The following is a 12,545-nucleotide window of genomic DNA, read 5'->3' as shown; positions in this document are numbered from 1 at the left end:
TAAGTTGCATTGTGGGTAATGTAGGCTGCAGGTTTGGAAAAGCAGTCCACTTGTCTAGCATTGCACTCCTATAACACTGTTGGACAGTCTCACTAAAATTCTTTAAGTGGGAGGTATTCCCTTTTTTTTCTTTTTTTTTTTTGTACTGTTTATAGTTTTATAAATGTGAAGTTGGTGTTAACATGTAGCTCTTCTTAATTTGTTAATGGTAATGGCAGCAAAGTTTTTTATTTTAATTTTTTGCATTTCTTTGCTTTCTGTTTGTTTCCCCACCCAATTAAACATACTGTACTTTCCAATTATCTCTAACAGGTACACTGCCCATTGTTTAGCACTGGTCTCTCATATGACTGATAACCAGAAAACCATCTTTCTGAGGAAGGTGCTCACAAGTGATGAGATCCTGCACATGAAAATTAAGTATGTAGCTTTGTTTTTCCTTTCTTTTATCTAGTGTCAAATCTAGGACCAAGTGTTCTGGAAAATTCTTAGTTTCAATGCTACTCATGAAAGTGTTGTAATGCAGTGGCACCAAAACAGCACATTTTCAGTACATTTCATTACACATATGATTGTATACATATTTTGTTTATTATTTCTGTTTGTAGGATTAATGTGTTCATTAACAAAACAAAACAAAAAAATCCTTAGTGTATGATTTCAACAAATTTGTTATCTTGACTAAACTGGTATAGTATTGAAAATAATTTGTTTGCATGTCATGTCTTTTTCTTCGTTCCTTGTTTAGAGCTTTGGAAGAAGCTCAGCAGCTTGAGGTAGAAAAAGCCCTAGTGTTAACCAATCAGGGCTCTGTGATGTGGCGCCAGGAGAGAGCTAATAAGTTTACCAGGGGCCAGGTGGTATCAGAGGACCTGTCCCAGAATGTTGTGGCAGTCTGTGGTGTTGTCCTACCCAGGATAGTTCCGAGACAGGCTGAGCAGGTACGCAGCTCTTGTTTTGTCACATACAACAGTCTCTGCTGAGGATCTTTTCAGTCCTTATATTGATCTCTATTTTGCAGGTGAACAAAAAAGATCTGGTGCTGGTGGACTCAACCTGCCGGAATCTGAGAAGACTGGCATTGGCCGTGGCTTCCCAGAAGCCTGTGTTGCTTGAGGGCCCCATTGGATGCGGTAAAACCGCCCTGGTAGAGTTTATGGCTGCTGTCACAGGACATACAAAAACTACAGAGATCCTCAAGGTCCAGCTCGGGGATCAAACTGACAGCAAGGTGAGAGAGCACAGCATCAATCTTAACTTGGATATAACATTGAAGAACTCTGCATTAAAAGGTCTTAAAATGACTAAACCTTTGTTATATATCTTGTTGAGCTCTGTACTTAGATTATCCCAAATATTTCACGTTCAAACCAGAGAATTCCAGAAATCCAAGTTTACCCAAGGTAACAGTGTGTTTCATTTGGTCGCTGTAACTTCCAAGATGAGTCAGAGAGTGAGGAAGGAAGCTGGCCAATTAGACTAAATGTTACGTGACTAAAACTTCAAACATTACCTTGTCAGTGAACATTTGTGAGTTATGTAGATAGATTTTCATCAGCAATGGTGGTTGTTTAATTGTGTGTTTACAGGATCATTGTGTTTATATGCCCCAAACAGCCAGATAACTTTATTAGACATCAGCCTTAAGATATCAAGCAATGGTGTACAGTGTGTGTGTGTGTGTGTGTGTGTGTGTGTGTGTGTGTGTGTGTGTGTGTGTCTGTGTCTGTGTCTGTGTGTGTCTGTGTGTCTGTGTGTTTTAATTTTGGTCAGTCACTCAACTCAGCACTCACCTGAGACTCCGGTTCTTTCTCTTCTTTCTCCCCTCTACTCACTGTAAGGTTACGTTCATAAAGTAGAGTACATTTCCCATCCAGCTCCAGTCAGCAATATCATTACAGTATGTTGATGAAGGTTCTCACTCATCCAGGTCATGCTAATTCTAAGTGCTGTGTCATAGTCAACCGATTATGTTTTAGTTTCTTGAAGACGTTTCACCTCTCATCCAAGAGCCTTCAGTTCTGTATCATTACATTACATAAACACCTGACAATGGTGGTCACCTCCGCAGATCGCTGCTGCAGTCTTTGAGTTTGTTAAACAGGTTTGATAAACAGGTTTGATAAACAGGAGTGTAAATAAATCCACTTTTTAATCCCAAAAATTAAAAGGAATCTCTGAGCTCTCCCCCCGGTAAACAGCTCTGGATCAGAGCAGAATCCAATGGACTCTGGGTGTTTATTCCTCCAGAAGGTCTGGCTCTGCACCTGACTCTCCTCCAGAAATGGTTGGCCCTGCGCAGCGGACCAGCGTCCTCCGCCAGCCCTCCCACACAACACTCGCAAACGTCTTCTGTTTTGAGACCCCTAGTGGCAAAAATGAAATACTCTGCATTTTAAGAGGCATTCAGTATACTCATCAAGGAGTACAACTCGGCACGGAAAAACAGTCACATATTGTCTTCTATGACTCTGGTGGGAGCTTTCCAAAGTTGGAAAAAAAATAACCCTGCTGATGTCACAGTGTTGCCATCAGGGTACGGTCTGCTCCTGCTGTAGGTTTATCATTTTTAACACAAAGCCTGCATTACAGACTGGAGCTGTAAAGTGTAAAAGATGTAGGCATTTACGAGGCAGTGAGGATCTAATTAAAGACGCTGTGGAGTTGCATTATGGGAAATGTAACATCCAATGTTTTTGAAGGTGGCAAATACCAGGGACTAAAAGTTAGGATGTCTTAGCCTCTGCTGTTACGATCTTGACCGCTCTTTTATGTCCCTTGTGAGTCCCTCAACTTTATAGAAGTGGAATACCAATACACTGGAGTTCCTCGTTTAATATTTAATGGAGATTAAATTTCTGTGTTTTTTGTTTCACAGATGCTGCTAGGGATGTACCGTTGTACTGACATACCAGGGAAGTTTGTGTGGCAGCCAGGAACACTGACACAAGCTGTATCTAAAGGCCAGTGGATCCTCCTGGAAGACATCGACCACGCACCTCTGGATGTGGTGAGTTAAAACAGTATAGAATGAGGCCATAATATTTTCAGTTTCATCACTTACTCAATATAAATGGTACCTTTACCTGGTCTTGCTACATTACATTTCATGAATAGATCCTTAATAAACAGATGCTTTTTATTACTAAACCCTGTTAATGTTAGACCTGAACATACCATATCATCAAACTACAACTGGACTTGTTTTTTTAGATATCTGTGCTCCTGCCTCTGATGGAGAACAAAAAACTGATGATTCCAGGGCGGGAGGATTGCATCGATGTTGCTCCTGGATTTCAGTTCTTTGCAACGAGAAGGTAAAAATATCATCTGCATACCTGGCCAATCACTGGATTAATGTGGGCACGACTGTCAGATTGTCTGTAATGGAAAGACATAAAAGTTATTGGACATGAGTATGCTTTTGGTATTGCAGGACGTACTACAGCGGTGGCATTTGGCACAAACCACAGAATTCTCATGCAGCACTGCTGGACAAATACTGGACCAAGCTGCAAATAGGCAACATGACACGAGAGGAGCTGAAGAAGGTGAGAGTACCTGCTCAGACCTGTAGTCCTCCCACACAGGTGTTATCACTGATGCTGTCTAATTAAACAGGACAGTGTGGAATTGGCCTGTTTTTATTCTTATTAGTGCATAGAAGTTGGTGACATCATGTAATTTCCTGCATCTGCAGAATGTTCCAGAATTTCCCTCATGTCTTATTAGCTTACCCTCTGTCTCTGTGTGTAGGTGCTCATCAGCAGATTTCCAAAGCTGACAGTTGTGTCAGAGCGTCTCCTGGATATCTACTGCCAGCTGACTGGAGAGAGACACTCTGACCCTGACACAGGTAGCACCCAAACCCCCGAATGCAGCCAGCAGCACACATCTGCAGACAAAAGCACACCGCTGGAGGGGAGAGCGCTGTCACTGAGGTGAGGCCCATGTTCTCTACGCTCCCTTTACTTTTATTTGTCAAGTATTTAAATTAAATGATGTCATCTTTTATTCTGAGAAGGTGATTACAGATTAGGACTACTTATGTCCTGTTATTCTTTTGTGAAATATGTTGTGGGGTCCAAAAGTCTGAACTAAGCTAGATGAATTGATGTTGATGGTGTGGTTACCTTGGGTCTGATCTTGCTTTGGATACAACTGATCCAGTTTCTTTGCTTAGAATAACAAGTTGACTTCTGACACATTGACTAACCTTCTGAATCCTCCTGATTATTCCGGGTTTACGTGATAATATTGGAGACCCTAACTCTTACCCATGTGGTATCAGACTTTTGGACCCTGCATTATATCTGATACGGTTATCGAACTGCACAGGGGTTTATAAACACTGAAATCTACTAACTACAAATTAAGATGGATCATATTTTGTGCATTATAATTTGTTTTCATGATAAAAATAAAAATCCACTGAAACCATGTTATTTATGGCAAGAATCAACAAGAATTTGACCACACTGTTGAGATATACAGGGCCGCAGAAACCCTATGTCATTTCTAGGACCATGATATAACAACCTTTTGTTACCCAGTGTCTGGCCTCTCTGCACCCTGTATCCTGACAGTGGGGGGCGAACATAGAAAGCTTTAGCCCCCTTTGGATTTACATCTGTCAGATCCCCCCAATCACAACTACCAGCCAGTCTGCAGCGGCTTTAATTAGCTTTCCACTAGCTTCTGCTGTGTTCGATAGATGATTGATTGGACTGTCCTCTGGACGAGGGGCAGGAATCACAGACATTACAGGTCGTAAAGGGGCATTCTCATTGGGTAACAGGTTTATAAATACCTGTTCACTCAGAGACAGTTCTCATCTGCCCTGGTGCTTTTTGTAGTTTCCACTTGCATTCAGTGTGATCAATAGAAGGTTTGTTGGTGAAGATTCAGCCATAAATCAATGTGTTGTTAGTTTCCATGCTCCGCACTTCAATAGTACATATGCTTTTCATGGATCAATGTAATTAACTTTATAGCTTGGCATGTGATGCTCATATGTGTTGGTCTAGTTCATCAGGGTTCATGCTATGGAAGAAGATACATTCACTTTAGGTCAACATTCTTCATTTACTCATCGTTTCACCTGTCACTATATAATACTATAAGCCTGTACCACAGCTATTGGTGAGACCAACTTTCTCTCTAAATGTTTATTTAATCCAACTCTTCCACATCTGATTGGTTCATTCTCTATGTGCCCCTACATGATGGCATATGGTTTCAATAGCCTCCGATCATGTCCTGTTTCATTCCTCTTGACCACCTGAGACAATATGTAATACATTTATAACAACGCTAGTTAAAGGATTTTAGTGTCTCTAGCTTTTTATCCGGAAATGATATACCAGCTTTTTGTCTTCCAAAAGTTACATTCATTTCCATTTCATTCTCTTTCCCTGTTGTTGTGTCCTTATCATAACTCCACAGGGACCTACTGAAATGGTGTGAGCGGATCAGCGTTAACTTTGATAGCACCTCATCAGCCACAGCACAACATGTCTTCCAAGAGGTTTGTGGATTTGATTTTTTTAAAAAGTAACCAAATGAAGGCATATATGTCTTTACCACATGGCTGCCAGAGTGAATGTATTTAGTTGTATGTGGTTTAGTACTGCTTTAGTCATATTCAACTGAAATGCTCGCTCCTAAATTTGAAAGTGAAAATCTGCTTTTGATTCTGGTCATCCACTAATCGAAAGTTCAGTGGTTCAGGCCCGGACCCCTACAGTCTGCATGTCAAAGTGTCCTCTGGCAAGATGCTGAACCCCCTTGCTCTCAGTGGCTCTTACATGGGTGTGAGAATGTATGTATGAATAGTTATTGCTCTGATGAGCAGGTTGGCACCTTGCATGGTAACCTCTGCCACCAGTGTGTGAATGTGTGTGTGAATGGGTGAATGGTGACTTGTGTTGTAAAGCACTTTGAGTGGTCGGTAAGACTTATTAAACGCTACATAAATGCATTTAAATTGCCAATTAAAACTTGTGGTCATTTAGCCTGTACTATTTTTAATGACTGATGCCTTTTGTGGTGTTTTCCTCCTCAGGCTCTTGATTGCTTCACAGCCATGCTGTCTCATCCTGAAAGTCGACTGCGAATGGCCGAGATTATTGGAAGCAAGCTCAATATATCCAAAGAGAAGGTATTTGACGAGCTCTTTCTGACAAAGATTTTGGGGAGGGGGGCATTAATTCAAAGCACACCTTGACAACATTGATTGAAAAGTGAGAAAATTGTGGGTTTTTTTACATTAAAGGAATAGCTCAATAAAAAAAAAAAAATCAGTTATTATCTACTCACCCCCACGCTGGAAGAAAGTCAGGTGAAGTTTCATAGTCCTGAAAACATTTCTGGAGCTTCACAGTAAAACAGTGATGCAGCATTCTCCTAAACAACTGAAGTAGATAGGGACTTGTTTTGCAACCTAAAAAACAGCCAAAAAAGAAAAAAAGAATGGTTCAATATAGCCTGATACAGCTCATCCATCAGTCTCCAAGTTTCTGGACTTTGGGATTGCAAATTGATTAGAAAAGACATTATTTAAATCCTTTTTAAGCCCAAATCTTCACTCTAGCTGCTAAGCTGTCAGTGTTGGCATGCACCCTGTCTGAAGTGTGTGCACGAGCTCGACTGTGCATATTTACGAGGGTGTAAATAACATCCTTTCAAATCACTTTTGAATCTGGGGGCTTCTAGAGACTTGGATTACAGCAGACCAGCTGTATGGAGACATTTGTGTGCTTCTTTTTTTTTTTGGTTGTTTTTTTACATTTTATAACAAGTCTCCAGCTTCTTCAGTTGTTTAGGAGAATGCTGCAACACTGTTTTGCTGTGAAGCTCATCAGTATGGGGGCGAGTACATAATGACTGTTCTTTTAACAGAATGCCATACATGAAGACAATTTCTGCCTATTGTAATTTGAGAATTGCTGTAGACAATATGGAAAAAAAACAACCTCCCTCCCTCTAGATCATAATCTACATTCTATACAAAAAACATGTTGTGATTTTGATTTCTGGCTACTGTTTGTCCATAGGCCCAGCACTTCTGCCAGATGTACCAGCCTGGCATCATGCTGACCGAGCTGGAGGTCTCCGTGGGCAGAGTGACTCTGGATCGAAAGCAGACTGAAGCAGTGCAGCTGAGTGTGTAAGTGGGACATCCTGCCCATCCTGACCCCTTTGACCTCTGTTTACACCATATATGTATCAGCTAGTTGCTGTGCCAATATTCACCTACTGATAGAACCAAATAGATCCCCTGCTGCTTTACTCTGTAAACATCAAATTGATTTCAAACTACATTATGGTAAACAAAGCCATCTAATGGTTAGGCAAATCAGGACATGCCCAAATTCACATTGATTCTGTTGCACAGCCAATATCAAACCATGGATTGAAAACAAAGTGTGACTTGGTGCAGTAGTATGCAAAAACTGAGTTTAGTGTCTGCAGTATGCTATGTAGTGATAACGCCGTTAAAAGTAATCCAACTGTGTTATGATAAGACACATTTACCGTTATACGATACTAAAAACTGTTACTGTCTCAATTAAGTCTCCAACATTGCCCCAGACTGGTAGGAGCCACAGCCGAGCAACATGCTAACAACTGATTCAACAGGCTAATCTACACAATAAACAGTAAAGCAACATAAAACATGGCAAAGCTCACATCTTCCAAGTCTGAAGTCAGGCCACAGACTGTGGGTAGTGATCTGTTCTTCAGCTTGTATAGTTACTGTCCCCTGTTCATACAGTAAGTCTAATGTTGACAGTCCACAGTAAAATCCACACATCCTCGGGCTTGCTTAAAATACACACACAATACAACAGTTTTCCAGTCGTTATGGGGATATTTCTGTCATATTTCCATCAAAAATAAAGTTAATCCACTGTGTCTTGACATCATCATATTCAAATGAGCCTAAACTTTACACAAGAAACAGGCCAAAATCTGAATCATATGTCCCCTATAAAGCTGGTGATTCTACTGTAGACAGAGGCTGCATATCTTCAACAACATACTCTGCAACAAGCTTCCTCACTTCTCTTGGAAATCCAACGCTTGTTGCTTCAGCTTGCCCACACACTCCTCCTCAGTCTGTCTCTTCTGCTTACTAGCAATGTCTTCTCGCAATTAGCGTGAACCCTCTCCAGCAGTTTCTTCAGGTTACTTGCGCTACTTCTGACTGTACAGTGTTCCCCATGCCTCCCGATACATAAATTGCACTTGACTATGAAGTTTTTATCCTTTCTCTGATTGTCTCAAAGTAATGAGAGTGTACCTTTCTTTCAAAACGGAGACCTGCAGCCATTTTTGAACTGCGTGCGTGCTTGCTTGTTTGCTTGTGTGAGACGATCAGCTCGTCATCCAGCTCTGCTGAGCCTGATAACGACCCAGTCGTTTGAATCAGGTGTGTTGGTGTAGAGAAACATCCAGGACTAGGGCCAGAGGACCAGGATTGGAGAACACTGTACACTTTTAATGCATTAGTTGCTAACCTGACCTGTATCTCATAGTGAGGGATGTTTGGTAATTTTAGCTAAATTGAAATAAATATTGCTCACTAATATTTGTTGGATAGTGTTAGCACATTTTAGCTAGTTTAAGATACAGTCGCAGTCAAATGCTTACATAAACTAAAGAACATGTTTCTGTGATGAATGAGTGGAACACAAACTACTTTGTCACAAAAAACATTCATAAAGTTTGGTTCATTAATTAATTTATTATAGGTCTTTTGAAAATGTGACCAAATCTGCTGGATCATAAATATACATACAGTAACTTGAATAATCAGTTTAGGTGATTATAGAAAGTTGTGTGGATCATATTGTCTTTGTAGCATGGCCTCTAAACTTCTTCTGAGTGAATCTGATAATAACAGCTGGGGACTTTTCTGGGCCCTTTTTAATAGGACATGTTTGATACACCCATTACACTCAGCCACAAACACTACAATGGGAAAGTCTAAAGAGCTCAGCATTGATCTGAAAGAGCACATTATTGAACAAGTCAGGAAAGTCACTTGGAGCCATTTCAAAGCAATTACAGGTCCAAAGATCAACTGTACAACCAACTGTAAGTATAAAGTGCATGGCACAGTTGTGTCACTGCCACGATCAGAAAACACAAACTATCACCTGCTGCTGAGAGAAAACTGGCCAGGATGGTCAAGAGTCAACCAAAAACCACCAAAAAGCAACTCTGCAATTAAATATAAGCTCCTGGAAGACAGGTGTCAGTGTCCACAGTCAGGTGTGTTTTACATCACCATGAGCTGAGAGGCTGCTGTGTTAGAAAGAAGCTCTTGCTGCAGATGCTGCACCTTAAAGCTGGACTGAAGTTTGCTGCTGATCACATGGACAAAGAAAAAACCTCCTGGAGGAAAACTCTGTGGTCAGATGAAACTAAAACTGAGTTGTTTGGCCACAATGAGCAGCAATATGTTTGGAGGAGAGAAGGTGAGGCCTTCAACCCCAAGAACACCACACCTACTGTCCAGCATGGTGCTGGTAGTGTTATGATGTGGGGCGGCTCTGCTGCCAGTGGATCTGCTGCTCTAAAGAAAGTAAATGGAATAATGAAGAAGGAGGATTATCTCCAAATACTTCAGGAAAACCTAAAATCATCAGCAGAAGATTAGATTGGCTCTTGGGTGCAGTTGGGTGTTCCAACAGGACAATGATCCAAACACACATCAACAGTGGTAAAGGAATGGATCAATCAGGCTAGAACTGAGGTTTTGGAATGGACTTCATCAGACCTAACATCATGAATGTTTTTGTGACAAACTAGTTTGTGTTCCACTCATTCATCACAGAAACACGAGAGCTGTAGAAATCATTGGAACTGAAAACTGCCATGATATATATGTTCTTTACAAGTGTATGTAAACTCTTGACTGCGACTGTAAATACTGTTCATTGACTTTTGGTGGCTTATGTTAGAAAATTGTAGCTAACTTTAGATAGATATTGTATTTTATGGTTGAGGGGCCTGACTGTTACACCAGTATCAACTTACATTTTTCTTTTTTTGTCTTTCTTTCTTTTTTTTTTCCATGAACAGGGAGAACCAGACATTTGCTGCCACTCGTCCCTCTGCTGTGCTGCTGGAACAGCTGGCAGTGTGTGTAGCCAAAGGCGAGCCTGTTCTTCTGGTGGGAGAGACAGGAACTGGGAAGACCTCCACTGTTCAACACCTGGCTAGAGTCACAGGTGAGCTCAGGAACCCAGCTGGGCTGTGGTTGGAGGTTGGCGGTTCGATCCCAGCATCTTCGAGTCCACATGTTGTCCTGTATTCCAAATTGTGCCTGATGTTCATAAGTTTAGTGTTTTTTTATAAAAAGGCAGTCCATACCACTCCTGATTGAAATATTCCCTATTGCGTGTTCAATCCAGGACACAGGTTGCGGGTTGTGAACATGAACCAGCAGAGTGACACTGCCGACCTGCTAGGAGGGTGAGTGACATACAAAGTGTACCTAAATAAAATTGACAAGTAACTTTTTCCATCACTTACAGATTTCATGCCCCGGCAATATCAAATACCATCTGTTATTTTGTCAGATAAAAACTGTTTACGCTGCAACAGCTGTACTCTCTTGCAAAAGGGCATAATCCTTAATAAAGATGGCATCACATATTATCTTCTGTCTGATGCAGGTACAAGCCAGTTGATCACAAGCAGATCTTGCTCCCCCTGCGGGAAGCCTTTGAGGATCTGTTCTCCCAGACATACTCGAGGAAGCAGAACCTGACCTTCCTGGGTCATGTGCAGACCTGCTTCAGGGGGAAGCGCTGGCAGGATCTACTCAAACTCATGGACCATGTCTGCAAGTCTGCTCTCACTAAGGAGCTGCAGGAGAAATCAAATGGTAGAGCACTAGAAAGAGTAAACAACAATAACTGAGAGTGTACTGGCAACTGTAGCACAGTGATAGACTAATATTTCTTGTGTGGTTGTGCAGCTGCCTTGCTGCAGGAGCAGTGGGAGGTGTTGGCTGCCAAGCTGAGCCAGACCCAGCAACAGATCCGAGCCTGTGAGACTGCCATGGTCTTTGCCTTTGTGGAGGTAAAGACCTAAGAAATATCCCCCCTCAGCCTCTACATTACCAACCAACAAATAAAGGCCAAATGCCAACACAATCCATGTACAGGAGTTAATGCCCTGAACTGTATTCCTCAGCTCTGACCTCTGTGTGCTCCACTGTAGGGAACCTTAGCTCAGGCAGTAAAGAAGGGCCACTGGATCCTGCTCGATGAGATCAACCTGGCAGCAGCAGAGACCCTGGAGTGCTTAAGTGGACTTCTGGAGGGCAGCGCTGGATCTCTGGTGCTGCTGGACCGTGGAGACACTGGTAAGGACAGCTGTCACCCATAAAACAGGGATAGGGTTTGATAGCATTTCATTGAATCTAAGTAGTTGCAGAACTTGGTCTGATTATCAAATCAAAAAACCTTTGGAATCCCTTTTTGGATACGTTTAGTTTCAGTGAAAAATAACTAAAATGCATTTATTCTCTTGACTAAATTAAGAGGTGTCAGCTTTTTCTGCTAAACTTCTTAGTATTTAGAGTTATAAAGTTAATTGACCAGATGCTTGATCTGACATTCCCCAATGTGACATTGAACAGATCACATTGACTGACCTAGATTTGTGTTACTTTAATTTTAATATTCCTGGGATTGTTGTTAATTGTGTTGTGTTTTATTTTATCATAGAGCCTCTGACACGCAACCCAGACTTCCGGCTCTTTGCCTGCATGAATCCAGCTACTGATGTGGGGAAGAGAAACCTGCCTCTGGGCCTCAGGAACAGGTGAGAGTGTGCAGAGGTGAAGACATAGTGAAAGTCTTTATCTCATCAGCCTAGCTAGGATGCTAATTTATTTTATTTCTTAGGAACAGCACAAAGCACATTAATGATTTCAAATAAGGGTACTTTTTTCTCTTCACTTGATAAATCCCAGACAAAACTGAGTTCTAAAATGGTACAAATAATTAAATGTACTCATCATGTGATATCACATACTGTTTATATATGCACGCTTCATGTGTTAACCTGCTCTGTGCATGTGTGTGTCTTCCAGGTTTACTGAGCTGTTTGTGGAGGAGCTGGAGAATGAGGGAGACCTGCGTATTCTGGTTTCAGACTACCTCAAGGGCTTGAATCCACCCAGGAATGTCATCAGTGGTATCATAAGGTTAGCATTTACACAAGTAAAATCAAGTTGGCTGAAAACAACCATGGCTCCAAAAGTCTTTTCAGAGCAGTGTACTAGGGGAACATTTCATTTACAGACAGTTATACTAAAAATCCATCATATCTGTATGCAGACTGAAGCACTGCTCAGGGCTGAAAAATGTTCCACCTCTTCTATATGGTTTTTTGGTATAAAAAAGAAGGAAATCCTGTATTTTTATATCCTTGTATATGCTGAAGTGATACTATAAGGCAGTAAAGTAATGAAAAAATACAACATAATCTGTCATAAAGTAGCAGGCTTTTATTCAGGAAAC

The 12,545-nt window shown here is 41.2% G+C and overlaps 1 protein-coding gene across 1 annotated transcript in view; it reads left to right on the top strand.

Annotated features, from left to right (window-relative positions):
• The window catches only part of mdn1 (midasin AAA ATPase 1), a 66,287-nt gene that overhangs the window by 2,848 nt on the left and 50,894 nt on the right, over positions 1-12,545 (top strand). Inside the window, exons 4-20 of the mRNA XM_073492339.1 lie at positions 313-420; positions 749-941; positions 1,022-1,231; positions 2,879-3,010; positions 3,214-3,317; positions 3,437-3,551; positions 3,757-3,941; positions 5,446-5,527; positions 6,065-6,160; positions 7,056-7,168; positions 10,093-10,241; positions 10,425-10,485; positions 10,689-10,900; positions 10,994-11,097; positions 11,239-11,383; positions 11,748-11,844; positions 12,116-12,229. Of these exons, the coding sequence (XP_073348440.1) occupies positions 313-420; positions 749-941; positions 1,022-1,231; positions 2,879-3,010; positions 3,214-3,317; positions 3,437-3,551; positions 3,757-3,941; positions 5,446-5,527; positions 6,065-6,160; positions 7,056-7,168; positions 10,093-10,241; positions 10,425-10,485; positions 10,689-10,900; positions 10,994-11,097; positions 11,239-11,383; positions 11,748-11,844; positions 12,116-12,229 (2,220 nt within the window). The remainder of the gene's footprint in view (positions 1-312; positions 421-748; positions 942-1,021; positions 1,232-2,878; positions 3,011-3,213; positions 3,318-3,436; positions 3,552-3,756; positions 3,942-5,445; positions 5,528-6,064; positions 6,161-7,055; positions 7,169-10,092; positions 10,242-10,424; positions 10,486-10,688; positions 10,901-10,993; positions 11,098-11,238; positions 11,384-11,747; positions 11,845-12,115; positions 12,230-12,545) is intronic.

This window comes from Pagrus major, chromosome 22 (assembly GCF_040436345.1).
Source record: "Pagrus major chromosome 22, Pma_NU_1.0".
NCBI classification, from domain to species: domain Eukaryota; kingdom Metazoa; phylum Chordata; class Actinopteri; order Spariformes; family Sparidae; genus Pagrus; species Pagrus major.
Note: the sequence above shows the minus strand (reverse complement) of the source record. Positions and strands in the feature narration are given on the sequence as shown.